This window comes from Syngnathus floridae, chromosome 21, assembly GCF_059516105.1.
Source record: "Syngnathus floridae isolate MCC-2025c chromosome 21, RoL_Sflo_1.0, whole genome shotgun sequence".
NCBI lineage: Eukaryota > Metazoa > Chordata > Actinopteri > Syngnathiformes > Syngnathidae > Syngnathus > Syngnathus floridae.
The window spans coordinates 2,702,786-2,724,677 of NC_142433.1; the positions used below are offsets into that span (position 1 = coordinate 2,702,786).

Below are 21,892 nucleotides of genomic sequence, written 5' to 3' on the forward strand. Positions count from 1 at the left end.
AACACAACCCTCCAAAAAAGTGCACACGTGTATACAAAGTAGACACAAATGGTTTTTTTCCCTTTGAATGAAATGTCAACTTGTGCGTTTATTCTAGTAGTTTTCAGTGTACAAATATTTCAGATGAGGAAATGAAAACACAAAAGCTTTTCCGTCGTTCATGATAGAACATCCATGTGACACCCACACAACGTAATCTCTGGAACACGCATGGAATGCCGCATGCAAGATGTGCAATGTTAAGTGAACGTGACATTTGTAAACAGTAAACGAGTCGAAAGACTCTGCTTGAGATTTTTCTTTTTTTACACTAGTGCAAAGCGTTTTGAGAACACACGTCGTAAGGCTTAGAGGAGAGCCACTTTCAGAAATTGGTCACCACGTTCCACCTGAATGTACAGAGGAGCACAATCAGAAGATACAAGACTAGCACAGGCTAATGTACACGAAGGCCGGGAACCAACACAAACATGAGTAAGAAGCACATGCTGCAGACAAGCACACCGATGCTCCACTTTGGTTTGTAGTCGCGCTCGTTCTATGAAGCCAGCTCCATAGGCCCCTCGTCTTCGCCGTCCGCACGGTTAGCACGGATCTCCATCAGCGTACGTGCAAAGCGTGTCCAGTCGTCACTGTGGGCTACCGACAGCTGCGGGGAAATATAATATGTCATAAATCGCAATTCACCATGATCGAATTGGACACATTCATAAATAGGCTCGCCAATATTTATTTCCACGCTAAAGTTAGCCGTGCTAAAATTAGTCGAGCTAACCTGCCTTGAGCTGAAAATGGCCGCCTGCTTGCCCGCTTTGTGGCAATGGCCAAGTCATGCAGAGTTTTTTTTTTTTTTTACGTGAAGAAAAGGAAGGCGAAGGGGGATCAAACACACGCGTTCATAACAGTTCTGACATTTGGGTAAACGCGCAGGGCTAGCGGACTGAAAATGATCCGTTGCGGTGTTTGCGGAGGTTTTTACTGTAACATAAAGTACTTGATATTTTTAGTTCATTGTGCTTGTCTGTCACCATACATGAAACATCACAAAAGTCCAGTGTGGACAGGAAACGCTTCATGAAGCCACTTATATGCAATTTACCACTTTGTCTCTCACCATATGTTGGCATCCTAATATGTCATTTCACATAGAGTAACTTGCATTTCACCGCTAAAACGTATGCAGACAAAAGTATTGGGACGGCAAATCTGTACCCGGGAACAAAAAGGTTTCATAAGCGGGTGTGTTCCGTCTACCTCTCCGGTATCGTAGACCCAAACTCGTCCTTCCGAGTCGCCCACGGCCACTTCCTTCCCTCCAGATGACCAGCGCACTCTGTTGAGGGCCGAGGCACCTTCGATTGTCACGCTGGCCGTTGGTACCTAGCAAACAAACGTTTTGCGTCCTTCAACTTGACACAAGATGACACCAAATGATATTAGCTCGCGTGTAATGTCGTTACCAATTACGCTCGTGCATTCCTTTTGGAAAGAGCTCTTTAAAATGCCAGGAATATATCTGAAGGTTTTTTCATATTAAGTGTTCCTGACATGCGGCAGGCAAGTCTGACACTTGTCACCAGTGGCGACAGAGGCCTTGGCATCGTGTCTCTTCACACACAAAGATGCCGCTGCTGCTTCTGCTGGCGAGTTTTTCAACCGCAGACTGGCTGCCATTAGCCCGCTCCAGTCCACGGCTCCGCCCAACCGGAATCGCTCTCCGTCGACTGTATATACGTGCGTGAGAGAGTGCGTGAATATCTGCTGGAAATGAGAACCAGGCGCTCCGCACTTCTCTGTTAATGTTGTTATGACTGTGTGTTTTTTAATATGATGCTAACAATGAGAGTCTGTTGCTGTTAGACGCTCTGTGTGTGCGTGTGTGACTTCTGTACATCCGTTTGTGTGTGTGAGCAAATGTTTCTCATAAAGCACATTGTTAGGCCAGTTAGGCCGTCGATAATGAACTCTTCCTTTGTCGAAGAAAGGCCCCTGTTGAGGGGAACCATGGGAACGCCGCGCGCCGTCTGCGGATGAAAACCCGGCGATTGTGATGACATCATATCGAGACACCTTTTTCGTTTCGGAGCAGTCAACGTAGGGGCCCTATTTGTCATATTTCCCAAGAGAGAAAGTTGTTGAGGATACTGTGGGTGTTGTTTCTATGGTAACCAAGAGACAGGAAGACTCTTTTATCTCTGCTTCTAGCGGAGTAATCCACACCGCTATGACAAAGGATGTTTTTTCTTTAGAAGTTGAAATGGGTGCAATTTTGTTCCTATTGGATTATTCACCAAAGAGCCGAAGCACATCTTCATCTCTGCTTTCTAGATGAAGTATTAGCATTACTCAAATAACGCGATCGTCGGGGCCATTAGAAATCTGTGATTGTGAATAGATTTAGAGAAAGTTACAAAATGATTCCCTCGAGGCGCTTGCATCATGTCCGGACTCGAGAACATGGAATCATTTCCGTGCCAGTTTGAGCGATTCTCTTTTTGCTAATTAATCATAAATCATACACAACATGGTGACACATCACCTGTCTGCTACTTAACTACTGAACTGTTGTACTTTGATAGCCATAGTTTGAGGATGGAAGATTGATGGACGGCGGGGGTGCTGAAGTTGCCTGCGTATTGCGCAGAGGTTCGGAGGAATGTTGGGAGGGAGCCGGGACGAGTGGATGTCACCGGGCGTGATTTAAAGCGAGAGCTGCGGGAAACGCCCACGGGGCCACGAGGGTGGGGAGCGCCCCGCGTGTTTGCTTGTGCGGTTCAGGACGAGGCGTAGCAACGGGCCCCCGGGACACACGTCAACAGGGCGAAAACACACCCGCGACGACCTTCAGTCAGTCATCCATCACGGCAAAGACACACACCTCCGTGTCGTTGTTGAGGTTCCACAGGTCGAGGCGGCCCATGCCGTCCACGGAGGCGAAGATCGCCGGGTGCGCTGGCGACCACATGACATCGTAGACGTAGTCGGCGTTGTCCTCAAAAGAGTACAGAGGCTTGTTTTGCTGAAAGAGATCAGACGATGTTTACGATGGTGCCAAACAGCTGTAGAGGAAAAAAAAAAAAAAGTGAGCGTTCAGGGTTAGAGCGTTGACTAGCCGGAGAGAGACAAAAAAAAAAAAAAAACGAGAGAGAGGGAGTGAGCGAGCTTCAGACAGAGTGGCGCTGCCTCAGCCTTGGGGCCTGTCTGGGTGCGCAGGCTAATTAAAAAGCCTCGCACATTCACACAGCACCATAAAACCGCTGGGAGAGATGAAAGGGTGGGCCCCTCCACAAGGTGTACAGGAACCTCAGCACAACAGCTGTCTGCAGCACAATGCAGAATGCAAAGCGGCCCATGAAACAGACGCTGACTCGACCCAAGCGGTTGTAAATAAAAGCAAAATATTAGAAATTGCTATGCAAAGTTGGCGGCTGTAGTTTTCAAGGTATGCTACCAGCAAACTTCTGAACTAGCACATCCCTCCCACTTTTTCTCTCCGGCCACATCCATAATTTCCAGAAAATATGAACAGCTTTGCACATTCCATAAATCTCAGGTGAGCTTGCAAAACTAGTCAGCAGTTTTGTGGATTTTGTCAATACATGTCTTCTGTCACTTGTGCTGGTGGAGTCCTGCGGTGCCCCTTAAAGGAAAGGGAATTCCCCCAAAACCCGAGAACCGGTCCACTTTGTGCGCTGGTCTTTGTCTAGTGAGAATTCTTCAACATGATGTAAGACCACCAAAAAGGCTGAAGCTCCAACGCACGTACCTTAGTGCTCCAAAGTTTAACCGTCCAGTCAAAGGAGGACGTGATGAAAAGATGGGAAAAGTCCACCGTGCCCACGGCGTTGTGACAACTGATCCCTGTCACGGGCCCCTGGTGGCCCTCGAAGATCTCACAGATCCCCGCCTTGCTAAAAGAAAGAAAAAAACACACTCTTGTGATGTAAATTAATTACATTATCGTTAATTATAGTGTGTGCACTAACCTGCCGTGTCTGGACGCAGTGTACACAGTGCCCTCCTCACTCCCCACCACGTAGTTGTTGACGTCTCCCGTCGGGAAGTCCATGCTGGTCACTGCCACCGCTTTGGATTTATTATACACCAGTTCCATGCTTTCCTACAAAGCATACATAGAGTATTTCCTGCATGTATTTGAGATGATGGGAATCCGTGTTGTGAACCTGAGGCTGAGAAAGCATGTCCAGACTCCAGGAGCACATCCTTCCGTCTGTAGACACGGTGATCAGGTTGTTGGCGTTCTGGGTGCCAACCACGTTGACGCAGTACACGGGGTGCTACAGATAAAAGATGGGAGGGGTCAGACGTCTATTCATGTATACTCAAGGTTTTTTATAAATCAGTATGATGTCATTCAGTTCTCGCTAAGGCTCACTTGTTTGCTGCCGAGTTTTCTTTCAATGGACTCTACATCTGGTTACATGTGCTGCTGTGCAAATCCACAGGAGTGTGTGAAACCATAATGTCATTACTGGTTAGTAATTGATTTGTGTCCCGGGCCACACAAAGAATCCTTTCAGCAATCAGCACCATGCTAAGCTGCCCGCTCTCACTGAGTGGCATGAGCGAAGGCCTCATTATTCCGTAGCCACTTTAAGCCAACGAGTGTGCGTGTCGCTGGGGTTATATATGACGCCTGTCGTTAGCATGTAGCCAGTGTGCATTGCGACGTTTCATGAGGCTCGGCCAATGGAGTCGGAACTGTCGTGAAATTGTCTGGGGTACTTGAGATGGAAGGAACCAAGAATAATCATCAAGCCTCACGGTGTGCGCAGCGGCCGACAGGGGAGTCCTCTGCACCGGTGTCCGTCTGTGGCTACGATTGTCCCACAGGACGATCTGACCCGAGTAGGTGCCCCCCACCACCAGGTTGGGATGAAACCTGGCGAAACCTACCGACACCACTGGAGACTGTAAATAGACAGGCAGGGTGGAGTGTGAGAATTACATAACAGTGGTGTGAGGTGGTTTTATTCCTCTTATTTTGAAAATGCAATTTTGGTTCGTTCTTATATTGAAGTCTTCACGTTGGGTGGCGCAGACATGAGGAGACACGACGGCGAGGGAGATGATGAGTTTGGCGGTGGCGAGGAGAGGAGAGAAGGGGTGACGCCGGGGCGCAGACCGGACAAAGGGGGGAATTGTAGTCGTCTTTCCCCCCTCAGCCGTTTCACATTACAGCATCAAAACGCCAGCAGCCACTGGAGCGCTCACTGTAGCCTCCATCATGACAAGCGCACCCTTTGACCCCCCACTCCAAACACACACACACACACACACGCAGATTGCGTTTGGGTTCCTCTTCACTGCTTTTCCCCTTTAGCACTCCCTGACCCCTAGCCACTGTAGTATCTATTCTTAGGACTTGGTAGGAAGAAAACATTGCGGAAAATTTCGCTTCCCGTCAATAGAAGAAAAAAAAAAGAATCTATTAGCATTGTGTTGATCACATTTACTATTTTCAAACCATAATCCATCCCGCCTTCCCCACCGTCCCTCTCTCCATGTGCAAACCAGCCCACTCCAAACCCCGAGTAGATTTTGTAAAGGGGACTGGAAAAGACACCAGAAGGAAAGCAAACAGTCTTTCTCTCTTTTTATGGTTTCTTCTGAAGCGTCCTGGCTTCCAGAGGAATGGCGCGGGAGTCGCTTCAGATGTCAAGACTCAAAATAAACTCAACTTCTGCGGTGAAAATAAAGTTGCTCCTAAGCCGGCGAGGAGGCCCTCTCCCAAAAGTTTATTTATACAGTTCAATAAAGAGGGATATGGCCGTATTGACGGCTCAACCCGAGTGTAAGCAGTCGCAATCTATTATTGAAATAGAAATGTTACGGCTACTGTGGCGGCTTTACGTATCGGGCGCAATCCCACCGATGCAAGAATTGCTTATATACGGCGTTTAACATTTACATTTCCCCAATCTGTGATAAGCCGCGGTTGTTGTTTGAGTTTGCAGTGACTCCACCATCGAATCGAGACTTCCCCATCGAGACAAACTCAACGTCGCAACAATCGTTGTCTTTGTTTAAGCGCCGTGACCCCTTTCAAAGGGACCACTGATTCATCTCATGCATCAGTAGCCCACTAACTAATATATCATTTTTATCAGAGGGGTAATTCAAGAGCTATTGAGATTTCACTTTAACAGATAATAATAATAATAATCATCATTTAGGGCAGGTGGAATAAATCCTCTGGTCCCACATAATATAATATAATCCCACCATTGTCATGCAAGAAATGATAAATGACTTAAGGTCAGATCTTTGTTGGAATACTTGCATGGATTCGGGATCCCCTCGTATTTGACGGTGTGTTGTTTTAAAATAAGCAAATGGTTCAGCTTCAACTCCTCCGTACATTTCTGTTCGTACATCTGGAGGCTTCGGCAACACATCTGTCTAAATAACACCTTAACAGCTCTCACGTGTGATTACATAGCCAAATCAGGCCTGACATTTTTTTTTTTTTAAATGCCATGTGGTGATTCTCATCTCGCATGCACCCCCCCCCCCCCTCTCTTAACCATCAACATTTGACAGACCAGATGTGAAGGGTGAAGAGATGGTGACAGGTTGCAAAAGTCATGCCCCCGTGTATTAAATCGTAGGAAATGCGGGAATTGTTAGGAAACAAATTCTTGCATAAGTCCCGCACACCCGACATAATATCGGCTCTGTTCTTTTGGCAGCTCTTATTCTAGAAACGGGAAGTCTTATGGCAAACTATGATCCAAAATGGCACCTAGTGAAAGTATAATAGAAAAAGAAGCTGCTCCCTCTTTTGTTGCCTCCTATCCTCGGGGTGGGGTGCAGACAGTAGATAGATCCGCACCTCCCTTCTTACCACACTCATCTGGTTTCCACTCGGCCTTATCGGGACCAGATGGATACGTCTTCTGAATCCCACCACCTCCCCTGACTTTGCTAGTTTATGACACCCCACAGATTTTGTCACTCTGCGGTTTTTGCCAAGGAAAAAGAAAATAGCAACCACAGTCTCCATTTCACCAAGCTGAAAAAGGCCTCGATTTCACATCATTCTTTTTTTTCTTGTTGCCACGCACTACCATATATAATGGTGAGTGTCATTTTTATAGGAAGGGCAGAATTCATAGGACTCAAGCACAATTGGCCCATTGTCCAAAAAAAAGGCACATACTAGTCACCTCCAAGAGAAATTTAATTGAATTGAATGCCTTAAGAATATTTAAATATTACGGTAAAAGATGCTAGGAGGTGTGAGTCGTCATAAAGGCATTAAAAAAAAAAAAAGACGGTAGCAGTGGGGGTTGTAAAAGGGAGCAATGTGGTTTCGGGTGTAGGTTCACCACTGCTTTTACGTCAAACGGACCCTTTAATGTGGAGTGACGTTGCTCACTTTACATTCTGGTGTCAAGTTGCTGAAGATTGAGTCGTGTTCAAATTGACCCCAACTGGGACGGATTCAACAGTCAGCAAGTGGCAGCCTCAACAATGTGGAGAAATCTAAAAAAAAATTCAAATCCATCTAAAATAGCACCCGCTAAAATACAGCACTAAATAAGATCAGGACTTTAGGAGCATTAAGAGATGTGTACTCAATTTTGCCAAAACCAAGCAACAGTTTTAGCACAAACCCAATCAGGCTTTTTGGATTTCTCTGTCCATCCACTGCCTGTGCAGGAAATTTCGAAGCCCGGCCTCACCGAAACCTCATTTGAAACGCTAAACCATCTGTAATCCTAAAACAATAAAGCCCCCCTACTGCACCAGACCTCAACCACCACAAACCCCAACGACTCAGCTCTATCTTTCTTTTGTATCAAGCCATTTATAGAGTCCAACCATCTACCTATCCATGCACCAGATGAGAAATCCTTTTGTGGGCAAGGCTGGGTAAACAAAAAAAATGGCTGCAATGCTACTAAAGCTTCTCTCTGGGCTTGCCAAGAGCAACAGAGAGGGCCTGCCAGACGAAGGCGAGCGCATACAGTAAACATTAGGTTTGCTTGATTGGGGGGGGGGGGGGTGCATTTGAGAGATGCTTCCTTTTAGTTACAGAGGCGATGTGGAGTGCAAATAGATGCAGAGGAGAACTTTGAAGCACCATGTTCATTATGATCATGCAGCTCAACTTTTCTTTTATGTATTTGGATGTCATATTTGTATATAAATCCCAATGTAACAAAATGCAGGCCTGCAGTCCATCCATAAAACCACAAAGCAATATAAATTACAAGGCAGCGAAACAATGAAATGCTTCATGACGGGTGGGAGTCGACTTCATTGTGAAACACTTGCACGCAGCGAGCAGTCCGTGGGGGGGGGGGAGGAGAAGAAAAAAAAAAATGGTGAATACGTGCGTGCATTTTGCAACATTTTTCGAGCAATGAGATCAATGACACTGACGCTTTCGCAGACGATTTCCATATTGACGCGGCAAGCGTCGTAATTGGGAAACAGAGGAGCAGTGTGGGTGGGCCAACACTCACACATATGCGGTGGCGTCGGATTAGGAAGTGGTAGGCCACATCATTTTACGACCGAGAAATTTCTGGAAGCTTTCGTCTGTCTCCTGGGAGATTTGAAGACCCCCACCGCTACCACCAACACACAACCTATCGCGTCTCCCGTTTTCTCAAGTGTCACCCGCTATTAGCATCATACCTGTCAATGATTTTCTTTCCCACCAGAAGGAAAAGTTTCCTCCACAAGAAGTTTGTATTCATAGCTTCTGGTTCAAGCTCTATTATAAGCTACAGCAGACTTGACAAGTTACCTGACAGTGGAAGATGTATTCCGGCGTGGCTTTTTTGAATTTGATGTTCCATACCAGGGCAACACCGTCCGGGTCGTGGGGGGCGTCTTCGTTGTTGTTGTAGGAGGCAACGAGCAACTCGGGATACTAAGATGGACACATCTCCACAGATGAATACCGTGGTTTACTTTCAACTAGGTTGAGGGGCTCACCTGAGGGGACCAGTCAAGACAGGTGACAACGCGATGTTTGGACCAATGGTCATCGTAGAAAAGTCTCGTGAAGCACAAACTGGAGCCTCCAGCTAGATCTCTAGAAGTTTCCGACATGACAGTCAAGATAAAAATCTCTTTAGGGCAAGAAAATCAACATGCATGGACAAAAACTAAATCACCCTTCCTTGTCTTCTAGGGCACGACCACCGTAGTCAAAAAAGATGTCGCCGCTTTCCGCCAGAGCTCTCTCCATCACCCGGATGCTGCAGTCGAAAAAATTCTGGAAGTCGGACGAGTGCATTATTTGTTGCCTCTCCTCCTCCGTCAGCTCCCGCAGCACAGGGAAGGAGCCTGCCGGTAGGAACAATTTCACTTTCGTTATTTTTAACAGTATAAAGACTGATGGGTCCCAACACCAAAATTATTTATTGACTCCAAATAATGAATCTCGTTAATTTCTTGCGATTTATAATGACCGGCAGAATAAAATGAATTGCAGTAGAACTCACCATATTTTCGTTTGGTGTTGTACCAATGCCGCTTTTTTTTTTTTTTGGGTAAAATATGCGCCTTGGCTCGATTAAATTCAGGACAATATGACGAGCGAAGAACACAATATGCGGCACTGTCGACATCAACGACATTGTGTTCTCCGAACCAATTAAGTCGCCCAGTCTCTACCCGAACCAGAGCAACATGCAGGACCTAATAAATTACAAACAGGTTCTAATGAACGTTTCATAAAATTCTACAGTGAAGAATTTCGAAAACAAGACACAAACAATACAGCCTCCCTTTGAACAAAATGGTTCCGCAGCATGGGGTCGGCTTATTGAAGTCACTGTCCCCGAGCGCCCACATGCCATTTTGCGGGTTGGCGTGCGTAGACGTACCAATGCGGACCTTTCCCCCTGCCTCTTGACTTTGATCCCCTTCCATCACGACTTGTCAGAAAATACCAAACACATGAAAGAGCGGACCTTCTAACAGGCCGCCACGGAGACGAGATGGATGACTGTGCGTTTACGGCCGCACGTGTTCGCTTGAGTCACACGCGGCGCGCTTCAATATGGCCGTCTCTCATCAGCGTTGTGTTTGCGTGCAAACGTCGTCTCTTTTGGTAACGCCGCTCTGTTGTTCTTTGAAGTACGGTCCAGGGGTCACGTGGAAGGTTTTTAATCACGGCTGACCTCCACATGCCGCAGAGCTGATAAGTCTTAACCCCTAGTCGGCAGTCGCACGCTGATACACTCGCTGATAGCGGCGGCGCACAAGGAGGCCGTGTTTGGTGACGGAAATCGAAAGAGTGGAGAGTCATAGGATAGGCCAACAGTCAAGCCACTGCATCAAAATATCATTTTGAAATATCGTATCGGTAAAAGAAACGATAAACGGCTTGGCGCGGAAACGTTAAGGCTTGTATCAACACCGCCATTTTTTTTGTACCTTCTTTATTTTCCTTGTCGTCTTCATCCTGCGGCTCCGACCCGGGGCCTGGTTTCGTTTCCATCAGCTCTTCATCCTCCTCTTCCTCTTCTCCTGAGAGAGAGTTAAAAAAAAAAAAGCAAAACAAAAGCGAGAGAGAGAGAAAGAGAGAGCACTTGTGTTAATCAACAGCTGTTCCAATTTTCTCTGACCTCCCACTGCGCACCTCCTTGTCAAGCCCTTCTTACCGAAATAATCATTGCCAGACACGAACAAGTACACCTGACTTTGGGAAAAATTAAGTCCAAGCGGGTCATTTGCGATCATGCAGATGTGCATGAGTCTGTTTTTTTCTTTTCTTTTTTTTTTTTTGGAAAGCACAGACGCATATATCTGTATGCATTAAAAAAAACTGTGTTCATCTGAGCACATTTGACACACGGCAGGAAATAGAAAGACTTGTGTGGAGTCCCTCTTCCCGTCTTCCTGTCACCTTTGACCCCTAGCAATGGTATGTATGTGTAAGCGGGGATTCCCTTTGCATTCCCCCCAATCAGGCTCAGCAATTACACTTGACTGTTCGTTCAGTGTGTGTTTGGGAGGAGGTGGGAGTTCAAGCGTGAAAGGTTACTGTCAACACAGACACCTGCTTGTCAGCTACTGACCCCCCCGACCCCCCCTCCAGGCTGTGTATTGGTAACCCTTGCCAACTTCCCCTCCTCTTTTCTCCTTCTGAAACAGATGCTGAGAGTCGGGTCCAAAGATTTGCGGCCAGACACCTGCGGTCTGCCAACACACACACACACACACACCCCTTGCCCATAGTGCCAGGGGTGGTGCGGGGTTAACTGGCGCCGGGTCAAACTGACAACAGGCGCTTAGTCCAGTGGAAGGAAGTGACTACATCACACTCTCAGATGTGAGATGCTCCTTCCATCTTCACACACACACAATGTCAGGGTGTGTTTTACTCAGCTGGAGTGCGGCCCCGGGGCAATGTTAACCACTCGCTCCTGCTGCAGATGAACCGTTGCGTTTAGCACTTGGACATGCCTAAGCTGATAATGACCTCTCCGGCACTGCTCCTCAAGGCAACAAATCTCATTCTTCATTGTTGTCGTGCATGAAGAAGTGAATGATTGCACATTTCGGTGTCGAAATCCACCGCAAGAACACATGCTTTGATTTACAGTGGAACCTGAAGTTACCAACTTAATTGGTTCCGTGAGCCTGTTTGTAATGTGACACGTTCATAAATCCAGAATCATGTTTCCCATTGAAATGAATGTAAATGCAATTGGATTCATCTGTTCCAGACCCAAACACTTAACTCCTTTTTTTTGTTTTTCAACAAGTGTGCGTTTCGAGAGAAAAAAAAAAAAGTCATGCAATCTATAAATAAGTGAAAACACACCATAATGAAGACAAAGAAAAACTCTTAAATAACATGATAACTATTATTTATTTTAACTGTGGAGGGAAAAGCAGGAGGACTAATAAAGCTAATTTAACTTTTGTAAATAGAGATAATTTTTATTTGGGATTTTTTTTTTTTTTAATCAAAAGAGACGTACTTGAGATATCATTTCCACTCAGTGGATGACTAATATTGTATAAATGTGGTCTCCAGTGCCAATGTCCTAGTTTGCATTGGTCAGTGACTAATCTTCACAAGTTCAGGGAAACGGAGTGCCAAATGTGGAAAATAATGTAAGCAAAGTCCTTTTGGCGGTATCCTCTCTTTCTTCTTCTCCTCTTATGTCTGTCCTATTTTCTTGATCCTGTCATGTCCAGACCAGTGGTTTGGAATGTGCGGTGAGGAAGATGGGAGGAGCGAGAGGAGAAAGAGAGCAAGACCACATTGAGGGGCGATCAAACTGTCAGAGCTCAGGACCACGGGCCTCTGGTGCAAGGCGGCGTGATTCATGGCCCGACGGTTTCGCTCACTCACGGCTTGACAGTCCAGTTCTCCCATGAAGGGATTGTTGATGCTCTTGCCATTTGCCATACATCAAGTCCCTCTGTCACAACCCTGCACCAAAAATATCAGCGCTGTTTCTTTTGGATGGAAACAGACATTCATGTGCGCTGATGTGGGAGCGGTGACATTGAGAAATAGGTTCTGTAGGTTCTGAAGTCAAGGGAACCACATTCTGGAGACTCACTATATCGCTCACCTTCAAAAAGTCTGCTCTCTCAAAATCTTGATCGTTACTGTGTCGGGGAATAGGACGGATGGATTTTTGGGGGGATTTGGGGATAGAAGATCATAAAGGCATGCACACATAAACAGTTCGCAGGGGTCCTGCGAGGTTGGCTGCTCAACAGACCACAACACAAGCACGACGCCGAGGAGTAGGAGGCAGCCACGGCGACTTGAAAGGCTTCTCTAATGTGGCCGTGGCACGACACACGCACAGGCGCAGGCGCAATAACGTCATTGGAGAACAAGTCTTATTGTTGAAGAGACACACACACATGCACGCCATCCTCGAAGCATATGTTCCTTGTATCCCCATGCAATAGGATGATGGTCTTATTTCGATTCCATCCGTCCAATGCAATTGAATCCTCGTAATGCAAGTACCAACTCTACAAATGTCACATGAATTTAATGAATATCGGAAAATGCACGTCTGTATCGAAACACTCAATCCAAAATATATTAAATATTGAATAGTTTGCAAATCACTTAATCAGCCACAATGACTTCCATATGTTTAATAGAGACCAGCATTAGCTTAGCGCGCTGCAGCAAGTCAGTCTTGCCAAAGTTGTCCCCAGATACGCACACACGAGCAGCAGGGCCTGATGCAAACCTGCCGAGGCCAAAAGCCACACGATGATTTAGTTAATCCTTCTCGCCACCGCATTTCTTCACACTGATCAGAACAATGGCGAGCGTGTGTGTGTGTAGAGTTTGCGCGTTTCTCCGCTGCATGCCCGCACATAACCGGATTCCATTAAAGCAGTCGATTCAGCCCTTTGGTGGTCTGCGGATGACGCTGCATCTGTGTGTGCCACTGATTCCCTCTCCTATCTTTTTCCTCTTTCTCTCACTGTGTCTCACCATGCTCTCTCTCTCTCGCTCTCCGAAGCGGTGGCACCCAGGCTTGGCGTGGGCCCAGACCCACATCTTTAAACTGAGCCATCATAGCACACCACGGCGTGCTCTGAGCCCAGCCGCAAGGCCCTGATTAAAACCCATGACTTCAAACTTTCCAAACTGTCAAATCGGGAGAGAACCAGAGAGGGAGGGAGCGACAGAAAATGCCTTACGTAAAATCACCGCCGTGGCATCCACTCAATGCCAGGCGGGCGTCGCTGAGAAATATAGCTACTTGCATTTTAGCGTGTCTTGGAAGTGATTGGCCGTGTGCACTTGCATGTCGGTCGTATTTCATATCGTTTAGGTGTGTGGCCGCTAAAAGGGGGGAAAAGGCCGAGTGACAACTTTGCAAGCTTGTCCAGTCCATGTATAATGTTCATCACATTCTGTATCGACGCTCAATTATATTCATATATTTTAATTATTGAGACTAAAATGATCTTAGAAATGCTAAATAAGTAGTTCAACTTAATCCTATTGGTAAAAACCTTTTGACATTTGCAACTACATAAGAGCACATTTGAGCACGCTTTATATGCCAAGAGTGCCCCCTACTGGAAAGTTTTGGGACGTCACGTTGAAGTCAAGCCACACAGTGAAGCCGCGCAGTCATCACATTTCTTCGCGCTCAAGTCGCAGGCCATAAACCATGATGATGATTTGGAAATTAACTCCTGGACCCTGTGCAACTAGAACAGTTCATTTCAGTGCGTATTACATTTCTAATGTTTTTCCCGAGGAACCACAGACAGATTGTCTTAGTGCCAATATTGGCAGTTAAGCTGTTACAATTATTATTTTTTTTTTTTGCATTAATTCACTGACTTAAGCATCATTTCCTAAGTGTAAAGCGTAAAAATAAAGCGACTAAAGCGGTCAAACAAAGGTTTTGTAAACACCAAACTGGCCGTGGCAGTGAACTTCCAACCTTCCCAGATGAGAAACCCTCTTGGGCGTTGACGTGCACTTGTAGTACAAGGTGGGACCACCCAGGCACACGTTCTAGGCCCACTGTTGTTTTACACAGGTGGAAAAGTCAAACTCCACTCAATCAATTCTTATTTCGACCTTTCGGAACTCCGCTCAGTTCTCCAGCAAGACACAGACGATCCTTAAACCTAAAGTGACGTTCTCTCCATATGCTTTGAGTCCAGCGAATTTGTAGTCGAACAACAGAGTACATTTTGTTCGGCTTCCTCGCTGTGGTTACCCTCCATGTGAATTTTGCCTTCACAAAACACAAGTACACACACGCACATACATGCATGCGGCCTGTTGTAGCCGCCTGGCTGGAACAACAACAATGTTGGAGAGAACTACTTCCATATGTGGGCTGCGTACACCCAGATACTGAAACATATACAGTAACTACCTAAGCATAGAAAAGTCATGAAACCGCACTCCTCTTTGCAGAACCTTGAAAAGTGGCCACAAAGCCCACATGTCTGTTTTATATTGATGGGGCCGTGCGTTGGATTCACTTTGATTCCAACGGAGCAACCTTGGGAGTCATTGGCACAAGTTAAACCCCTCCCTACTGATCATGTTTTGGACAAAAGCATCAAATGAAATCATTTTTTTTTTTCATGGGAACGACGACTTTGGCAACGACAGGAATGGAACATCGTGCCTCCGAGGGGATCTGTTTATTTGCAAGCAACTTTTGCATTGAAAATCAAAACTAAGTTTGGATTGGAAAAAAAAAGAATGAAAATGTAAATTGAGTCAAGCGGGGTGCTGATAACCGATGACCCCGGGTTCCTCCTGGCTTGTTTATATTGCTTTGACAACAGTAATCCCTCAAAATCGCAACTTGTTAAAATGATTGTGATGGATAAGGAACGTCCACTAAAAAAGAAAAAATCCAATCCTCAACTACCTCGGTGATATGTTATATATCATAACAGTATATATAGCGGATCGTAAACTTTTTACTCTGACGCCACCTAAAATAATAAGTATCACAATTGTAGTGGGTTCATTGTAAATTACTTTGAACCATGTTTGACATATCGTAAAGTTTGCCAGGTAAAAACAAGAAAGGAAAACAGTGCTTAATGTTCTGCCAGTGTTTAGGATCACTTCATACGTTTGCCATTTACATTGTTGGACTGATCCATTACAGTTGCGCTCGTGGGTGGCCGTTGCCGTGTTTACTCTTGACTTTTCATCGATGAAATTCGATTTTGTAATAGTCGTGTTCAATGTGACAGTGGCCTTCTTTAAAAGGACTCCTTAAGGAGTGAATTACCGATACACTGCAGTTGTACAGACCGTGAAAAGTAATGGTCCAGAAAACACGATAAGAGGGACTCATACAGACAGATAAAAAAAAAAAAAAAAGTCTGCAGACCCTGTGAACTTTTAACCCAAAGAGGGTTTTTCCAAACTTCCAATATCGCATTAGAACACACAGGGAGCTGTTTTGCTGATGGCCTGTATGCGGTTCACTGCAAATAATTACTGATGGAATCATAACTCGGGATTTCCGCCAGTGTTTTCAAAGTCCGGTGGTCCTCAGTGACTTCAAGTTGCCTATGTCAGCTTTTCAGAAAGTGTGTTTTATTCTATATAGAAGCGAGACTATTGTCATTTTCTATGCTGGCCAATGTTGTTTTTTCTCTCTCGCTCGCTCTCACTTTTCTTCTTATTTTCAAGGCCACCATTGTGGCCCATTACAGGTCTTTTAAAGCACCACTGAGCAGAACCGATTTACCAGGGCCACGCTCAACACTGCACAACCGCATGCATAAGGGCTTTCAATTTCCTTGACCTTTCCATCTACTGCCAACATCAAACTATAAGATGGTTATCTGCAGACTGGGCTCGCTTGATTTGAAGTCGTGGCATTAACCGCCGTCACGGCCCAGTGGGGCCTGGCTGGAAGTTTTGAGGGGAGAAACAAAGTCTTTGTTATATTGAAAAAGTTGGCCGCATTGTGTTTTAATCAACTCTTGATTTTCACGCATGTGTCAAAAATGCATTCATCATTCCAGATGTTTGGATTACAGATATGCTACTGAAGTACAACAATGCTTCATAGTCATTTAATAGTATCCAGATTGGAAGCACTGCTTGAAATGTGGCAGGTGCACACAGGAATGCCAATTGACCTTGCACACCTTTTTAAGGAGGTGTTCTTTATTTTCTGCACTTGAGGCGGGAGATTGACAAAGTGCCAACTAACAATAGTGCTATTATATTCTGGGAATCTGTAAAGCAGACAAGCGCTTATATATATAGTCTTTCTCACTTTCTATTCAGTTAATACCGTGAGTAAAACGACTTCTGTTCTTTTTCCAGGTATCCAGATTCAGTTTATTGTCTGAACACAATGTGCCGTTCCAGTTCCTTATCCAGCTTCAGGATAAATCGAAAGGTATGACCCTGCCACAAAAATCCCCAAATAGATGAATCACAACATTTGCAAGCAAACACAATTTGTGCTTAGGATGGAAAACAAAGCATTTAAAAAAAAACACTTCCGGTAGACGGAGAGACCGCCATTCACTCACACTTTGTTTGACCTCGTTATATTAGGTTACTATCACACGCCGCTTCATTTTTCCGTTATGTCCCAAGGCGAGCAACCGTCCCATACGACAAGCGTGCCCATTCAAATGCATTAAGAAAACAGTCAATAATTGCAACTAACCGTGACTGGGACTAATCCTATTGACCGACACAATGGACACTCGGGATGGCCCAAACACAAACTTGCGTCACACAGACAAGAGGTCAAAAGTTCACGAGGAGACCAAGCCATGAGAATCTCCATCACGACCTAAAGTGATTAAAATACACAATGTCAATTTTGAGGTCTTTCTTTAATATCATTAAGATCAGGGGGATTTTGGCCCTAATAACATTTAATCGAGATCACACTCAGGCCTGTTTTACAGAGGTCAGAAGTTGACACCGCAATTGGGACACAATAGCAACATCTAGCTACACACGTCAGCATCGCAATCAACAAAATCCCGAGTAAACAAACATAACCAGCCAGCCAGAAACACAGACAGGTGGCAACATCCGTTTTATTTTTTGCTCCCCCCCCCTCCACACGCACTTGCTTTGTAGTCCCCTGCAAAGAAAGGTCTCCTAAGGCCAGGGTCAGAACCTTGTAGACCTATACGGTCCAGTTCTGGCTCCCAGATGTTCTCTTCAATCCACACATGCACACACACACACACTCCATATCATCTCTATCTTCCTCCCTGGAGTTGCTAAGACAGCTGGCAGCCATGTGACTGCAGGGGTTGTACTTCCTGCTTCCTGTCATTATAATAGATGGTCTGGTGGTGCCCCCTTCTACCGAGCACACACACACGCACACACAAACACATGCACGTCCGTCCTCATCTGCCTTTGCCCCTCCTACTTCCTTGACAGATCTAGGAATAGATCACATGCAGCGGCGGCTGCGGCACTCAATAATATGCGAACAATATATTGTGTAGAATTTCAGATTTTTGTGCGACATCAAACCTTGGTGTGTTGACCATATGGAGGTTGTTTAGACTCGCAAAACAGTGCGCACGTCTTGACATGCACGCACGCACAAAACTTCTCATGCCTCAATGGAAATGTAAACACAGTGAGAGAAATGTAGCTCGCTCTTAGTTTGCCTGCAACACACACACACCCAAGAGCGGCAAAATCCACCCGGAATCATTTTTGGCTCCGTTTTCCATCCATCATTCTGGTTCTACTTATGACCAGGAGTCAGAAGTATTATGTGCTATGTTTGAAGACACAACAATTGACAGGCAGACATGGTCTTTCTGCCCTCCTTTCTGTTTTTGGGAGATCTTTAAGTCACTCCAGCTTTTGCAGGCTGTGAACTTGGCTAACCAAAGCAGGATCAAATTCAACCACCCTAAAGTTGACAGTTTAGCGCAACATGAAACTTTTGGTGCCCCCGCTAAACCCTGTCAAGATCTAAATTGCTCTTCCCCAAAAATGTGTGACTTGTGGAAGTGTGTCAGGGAATTTTGTTCACCTTCGGATACATGGGCTGTGTGCGGCGTTTGCGTCTCCTTGCTGTACAAGACCAACTCTTTGGGCTGGAAATCAACTTGCGTGATCTTCGAGGCGCCCAGCTTCTGCATCCTCCGCCTAGTTCACAAAAATAGCCACTTGTTTTAAAATGAAGAAAAAACTACAAACAACTTTGTTTTCCTCCGCAAAAAATGTAAATATGCTTTTATTCTAGTGTCATATTTTTTGTTGTTGTTTTCAGATGACATACCCGAGCTCAGAATCTGCTTGCAGCTGCAGCACAGAGGGGTCGGTGTCCCACTGCAGGGTCCTGACATCACCAATAGAGGGGGTAAAAGAGCATACATGTCATCATATACAAAAAAAGCCTACACCTCAGTGTCCAAATGTCAGGTTTTTGGGATATAGAAATAAATCCTCAAAAGAATAACCTGTCACAAAAACCTGGCGATTGAACAGAAGTGTGAAGCCTTTTTTTTTTCATCATGACATCCAGCACATAAAATGGACATTTCCGATGAGCATGTTTGACATACATGCTAATGCACCTGCCATGTATGTCGATCATGTGTAATAGCTGCAGATTATCTTTCATACAGAGGGCAAATAAAAAGTGTGGTGGTGGCAAGCCGGCGCTGAAATCTACAATTTGAGAAAGGCAACACTTCCAATCAGACTTGCCGTTTTTTGATGATACCTTTCAGGGCCACTGAGTGCACCCATCAGACCTCCAGCTGCTGCCGTTTCATTAACCTGCCACAATGACTGTTTTTTTAGATACCCATTGTCAATTCGTGATAAAGCTCAAGCCATGTTGATCTTTACAAATTGAGGGAGACAGCCAGCCTTGAGGAAAGAAAAAAAAAAGTGCAAAGGAATGAAAGGGGAACCGTCAGCGCTGGGTTTTGATCCGGTAGGTGCTTCTCGGGCTTCCTATGCTCGTCAGGAGATTTGCTTACCTTAAGCTTTGTACCTCCGACTTGCTTTTTGAGAAACCTGACCTATAAGGTGAAACGCACACACACACACAGCCACAAATGGAAATGCTCAAAAATGACACACTTTTGTCCAGGGTGGGCTTGTGGGACGCGTCTTTCATACGAGTCGTCAGATTGACGTATGAAAAGCCGAACAATTTGTCAGTGCTGGAACCTTCATGACATTTGACCCCAATTCCACCCCGGTGTGACACTTAATAGTTTTGACGACTCGAGGTGTCACTCACATATTGACCTCAACAGTTAGCTGCAACCAAAATGTCCTGCAGGACAATTTATTATGTTAATTGAATTAATTTTAATTTGTTTATTTTGGTTGTGACAATAAAACTGCAATGCTGCTGTTGAGGCGATCGCATGTGTTTCGTGGTCATCAATTTACGGACACAATGACGTATGTCACATGCAAAACGCCACAAGCCCACCACACGTCCACTCATTCTTACCTAAATCTGTGTTGCAATTAACAAAACAAGAGAGAGAATACATGTCAAAATAAAACAAAATGGGCAGAATGATTCTTGATTCCCCAAAAACTCAGATAGCTCACTATTGATATGCATGATGCTTTTCAATGGAAATAATGAAATGAAGAAATGACATTGTGGCATTGTGTTTTATAAATTGTGCCAGTCATACCTGCCTGCTGCCCCGCTATCAGCTGAATCCTGGCTTTCGGTTTCACTGGGCGTGCCCATTGATTTGGATGGGGATAAAGTATTTGGCCCTAGAAAAAAAAAAAAAAAATACAAGTTTTGCATGACATGAAAAAATATAATCATGCAAAACAATAGGGCATCCATTGGCTCATTTTAAAATGGATGTTAAATGAGTGCAGCTCAGCTCCTAAAATGGCTTCCCAATAATGAGGAGCTGTTACACAATTAAACCACAAGAGAAGAGCATTCCTGAAAGCTGGAAGTGAAAGACACCCTTGGGAGTCCAACTAATCAATTCGAAATGAGCACAGGAAGATGATACACTTCTAAGTATAGCCTTATGCGTCACATGTAATATAGTTCAAACACACAAAATACTGTCTATCCAGCAGGTGTATTGACCTAAAGGAGGCTCGGGTGAAATGCCGATACTCTGCAGCAGGGCCTCGGTCTCCCGGCGCTTGCGGTCCAAGTCCGAGTCCTCTGAGGTCGCCTCCGTCTTCTGTTGGATCTCTGCCTGCACAGAAGAATCCCAAAAATAGATTCAAACATGCAGGTGTGTTGACTTCAATGCTGTCTACTTACTTTTTGGGTTGCCTCTTTCTTCTTCCTCTCCTCCTCTTTTCTCTTTTTCTCCTCCCTGATCTGGGCGAGGCGCTGCTTCTTGCGCTCCAGCTCCGCTTTTAGGTCACTTTTGTCCGACATGGTCTTCTGCTTGGGCTTTTGGAGACATGACACTTTTTTGATTCATAATGTGGATAATCCAGATAAATAAGCATAATTAGCACGTTGGATTACATTTGCATAAAGAACCTGCTTACAATTTCACTCCTGATCATGCATTGAAATGCTACCTAGAATAAAATAACTTCTATAGCAATTTACCACGCAATGCCAGCAGAAGGCAGATGTTTATTTCTAAATCCACAGCTAGCAGCTCCGATGACAAGTCACTTAAATCTCTATTTAGAAATTAAATAATCCATTCATATTACAATTGCAAACCCGTTAGTTAAAACACTCTCTTCATACCTTGTCCGCTCGTATTGATAGTGATGTGTCACGGGAAAAGATGCTGTCTCACTGCAATGCCGGGAGGGTTCACCACATCCTTTATCTATCTAAATGACATTAAAAGGTGTTTCAAAAGCCACCAAGCAGGTCTTGCAAAACGTTTGGCGAGCCTTACAGATTGCAGCGGCTGACACAGGGAGATGACATCAGATGAGGCAGGTGCAGGTCCAGAAGCGGAGGAAAAGGATGATGCTGAGAAAAAGGATGAGGAAAGCCCACCTCCACAGAAAGGAACTCACATATTGTCTTAGCTTTTGCTACACTGCCATCTTCTGGATGTTTGGAGAACTAAGTGATTTTAAAAAAATAATAATATTGGTGTTTGCTACACCGCCATCTTCTGGACAGTTGAAGAATGCAAGGAGCTCTTCAAGTGCTACTTTCTTCCAAGACGTATTTTGTCTAGGAATTTTAAATATTTGCATTCTGACTTCGTATTTGACTGCGCCTTGGCTTCTACTCTTCGGTATTGGTCATTTTACGAGTCAGTCGTTTCACAGAGCATCTGTTTATTTTTCAATATGCAGAGTACAACACGGGAATAATGTAGAGGCGCGCATTGATTTGTTGAACTGACTGCAAGTAATTCGGCCTCTGGAAGACGTACACTAACGCTAACTAGAATTCGGCCACGAGTAGGATATACTGCA

At 45.1% G+C, this 21,892-nt stretch overlaps 2 protein-coding genes across 8 annotated transcripts in view; one reads left to right on the plus strand and one right to left on the minus strand.

Annotated features, from left to right (window-relative positions):
* The window catches only part of pdk4 (pyruvate dehydrogenase kinase, isozyme 4), a 58,915-nt gene that overhangs the window by 24,386 nt on the left and 12,637 nt on the right, over window positions 1–21,892 (plus strand). For 4 of the 5 annotated variants that reach the window (XM_088364562.1, XM_088364561.1, XM_088364560.1 and 1 more), the window contains exons 12-16: window positions 9,173–9,333; window positions 16,814–16,889; window positions 18,753–18,842; window positions 19,289–19,424; window positions 20,558–20,724. The gene's annotated coding sequence lies outside the window, so the exon portion shown is untranslated. The remainder of the gene's footprint in view (window positions 1–9,172; window positions 9,334–16,813; window positions 16,890–18,752; window positions 18,843–19,288; window positions 19,425–20,557; window positions 20,725–21,892) is intronic. The other variant, XM_088364559.1, reaches the window with a different exon arrangement.
* dync1i1a (dynein cytoplasmic 1 intermediate chain 1a) lies at window positions 58–21,503 on the minus strand. Of its 3 annotated transcripts, none has more exons than XM_088364550.1 (19): window positions 21,358–21,503; window positions 21,201–21,289; window positions 20,754–20,888; window positions 20,571–20,685; window positions 20,149–20,236; window positions 19,471–19,512; window positions 18,762–18,821; window positions 18,513–18,628; window positions 10,423–10,515; window positions 9,156–9,327; window positions 8,974–9,073; window positions 8,783–8,908; window positions 4,786–4,932; window positions 4,185–4,298; window positions 3,987–4,120; window positions 3,767–3,911; window positions 2,879–3,019; window positions 1,255–1,380; window positions 58–649 (listed from the first exon to the last, which is right to left on the minus strand). In XM_088364550.1, the coding sequence occupies exons 3-19, from the start codon at window positions 20,871–20,873 to the stop codon at window positions 539–541; spliced, it is 1,950 nt and encodes a 649-aa protein (XP_088220676.1). In that variant the 5' UTR covers window positions 20,874–20,888; window positions 21,201–21,289; window positions 21,358–21,503; the 3' UTR covers window positions 58–538. The 3 variants fall into 3 exon arrangements, with proteins under 3 accessions (XP_088220676.1, XP_088220677.1, XP_088220678.1); XM_088364551.1 differs by having other exon boundaries at window positions 21,201–21,285; window positions 21,358–21,477; XM_088364552.1 differs by lacking the exon at window positions 19,471–19,512.

Bases quoted from the DNA above. Each gene is read 5' to 3' on its own strand.
- dync1i1a (XM_088364550.1), bottom strand. From the start codon at position 20,873: ATGTCGGACAAAAGTGACCTAAAAGCGGAGCTGGAGCGCAAGAAGCAG. The intron at 9,328-10,422 runs GTACAAAAAAAA...TCCTACCGGCAG, and splicing joins CGACAAGGAAAATAAAGAAG to GCTCCTTCCCTGTGCTGCGG. The intron at 650-1,254 runs GTAGACGGAACA...ATTTCCCCGCAG, and splicing joins GGGTCTACGATACCGGAGAG to CTGTCGGTAGCCCACAGTGA.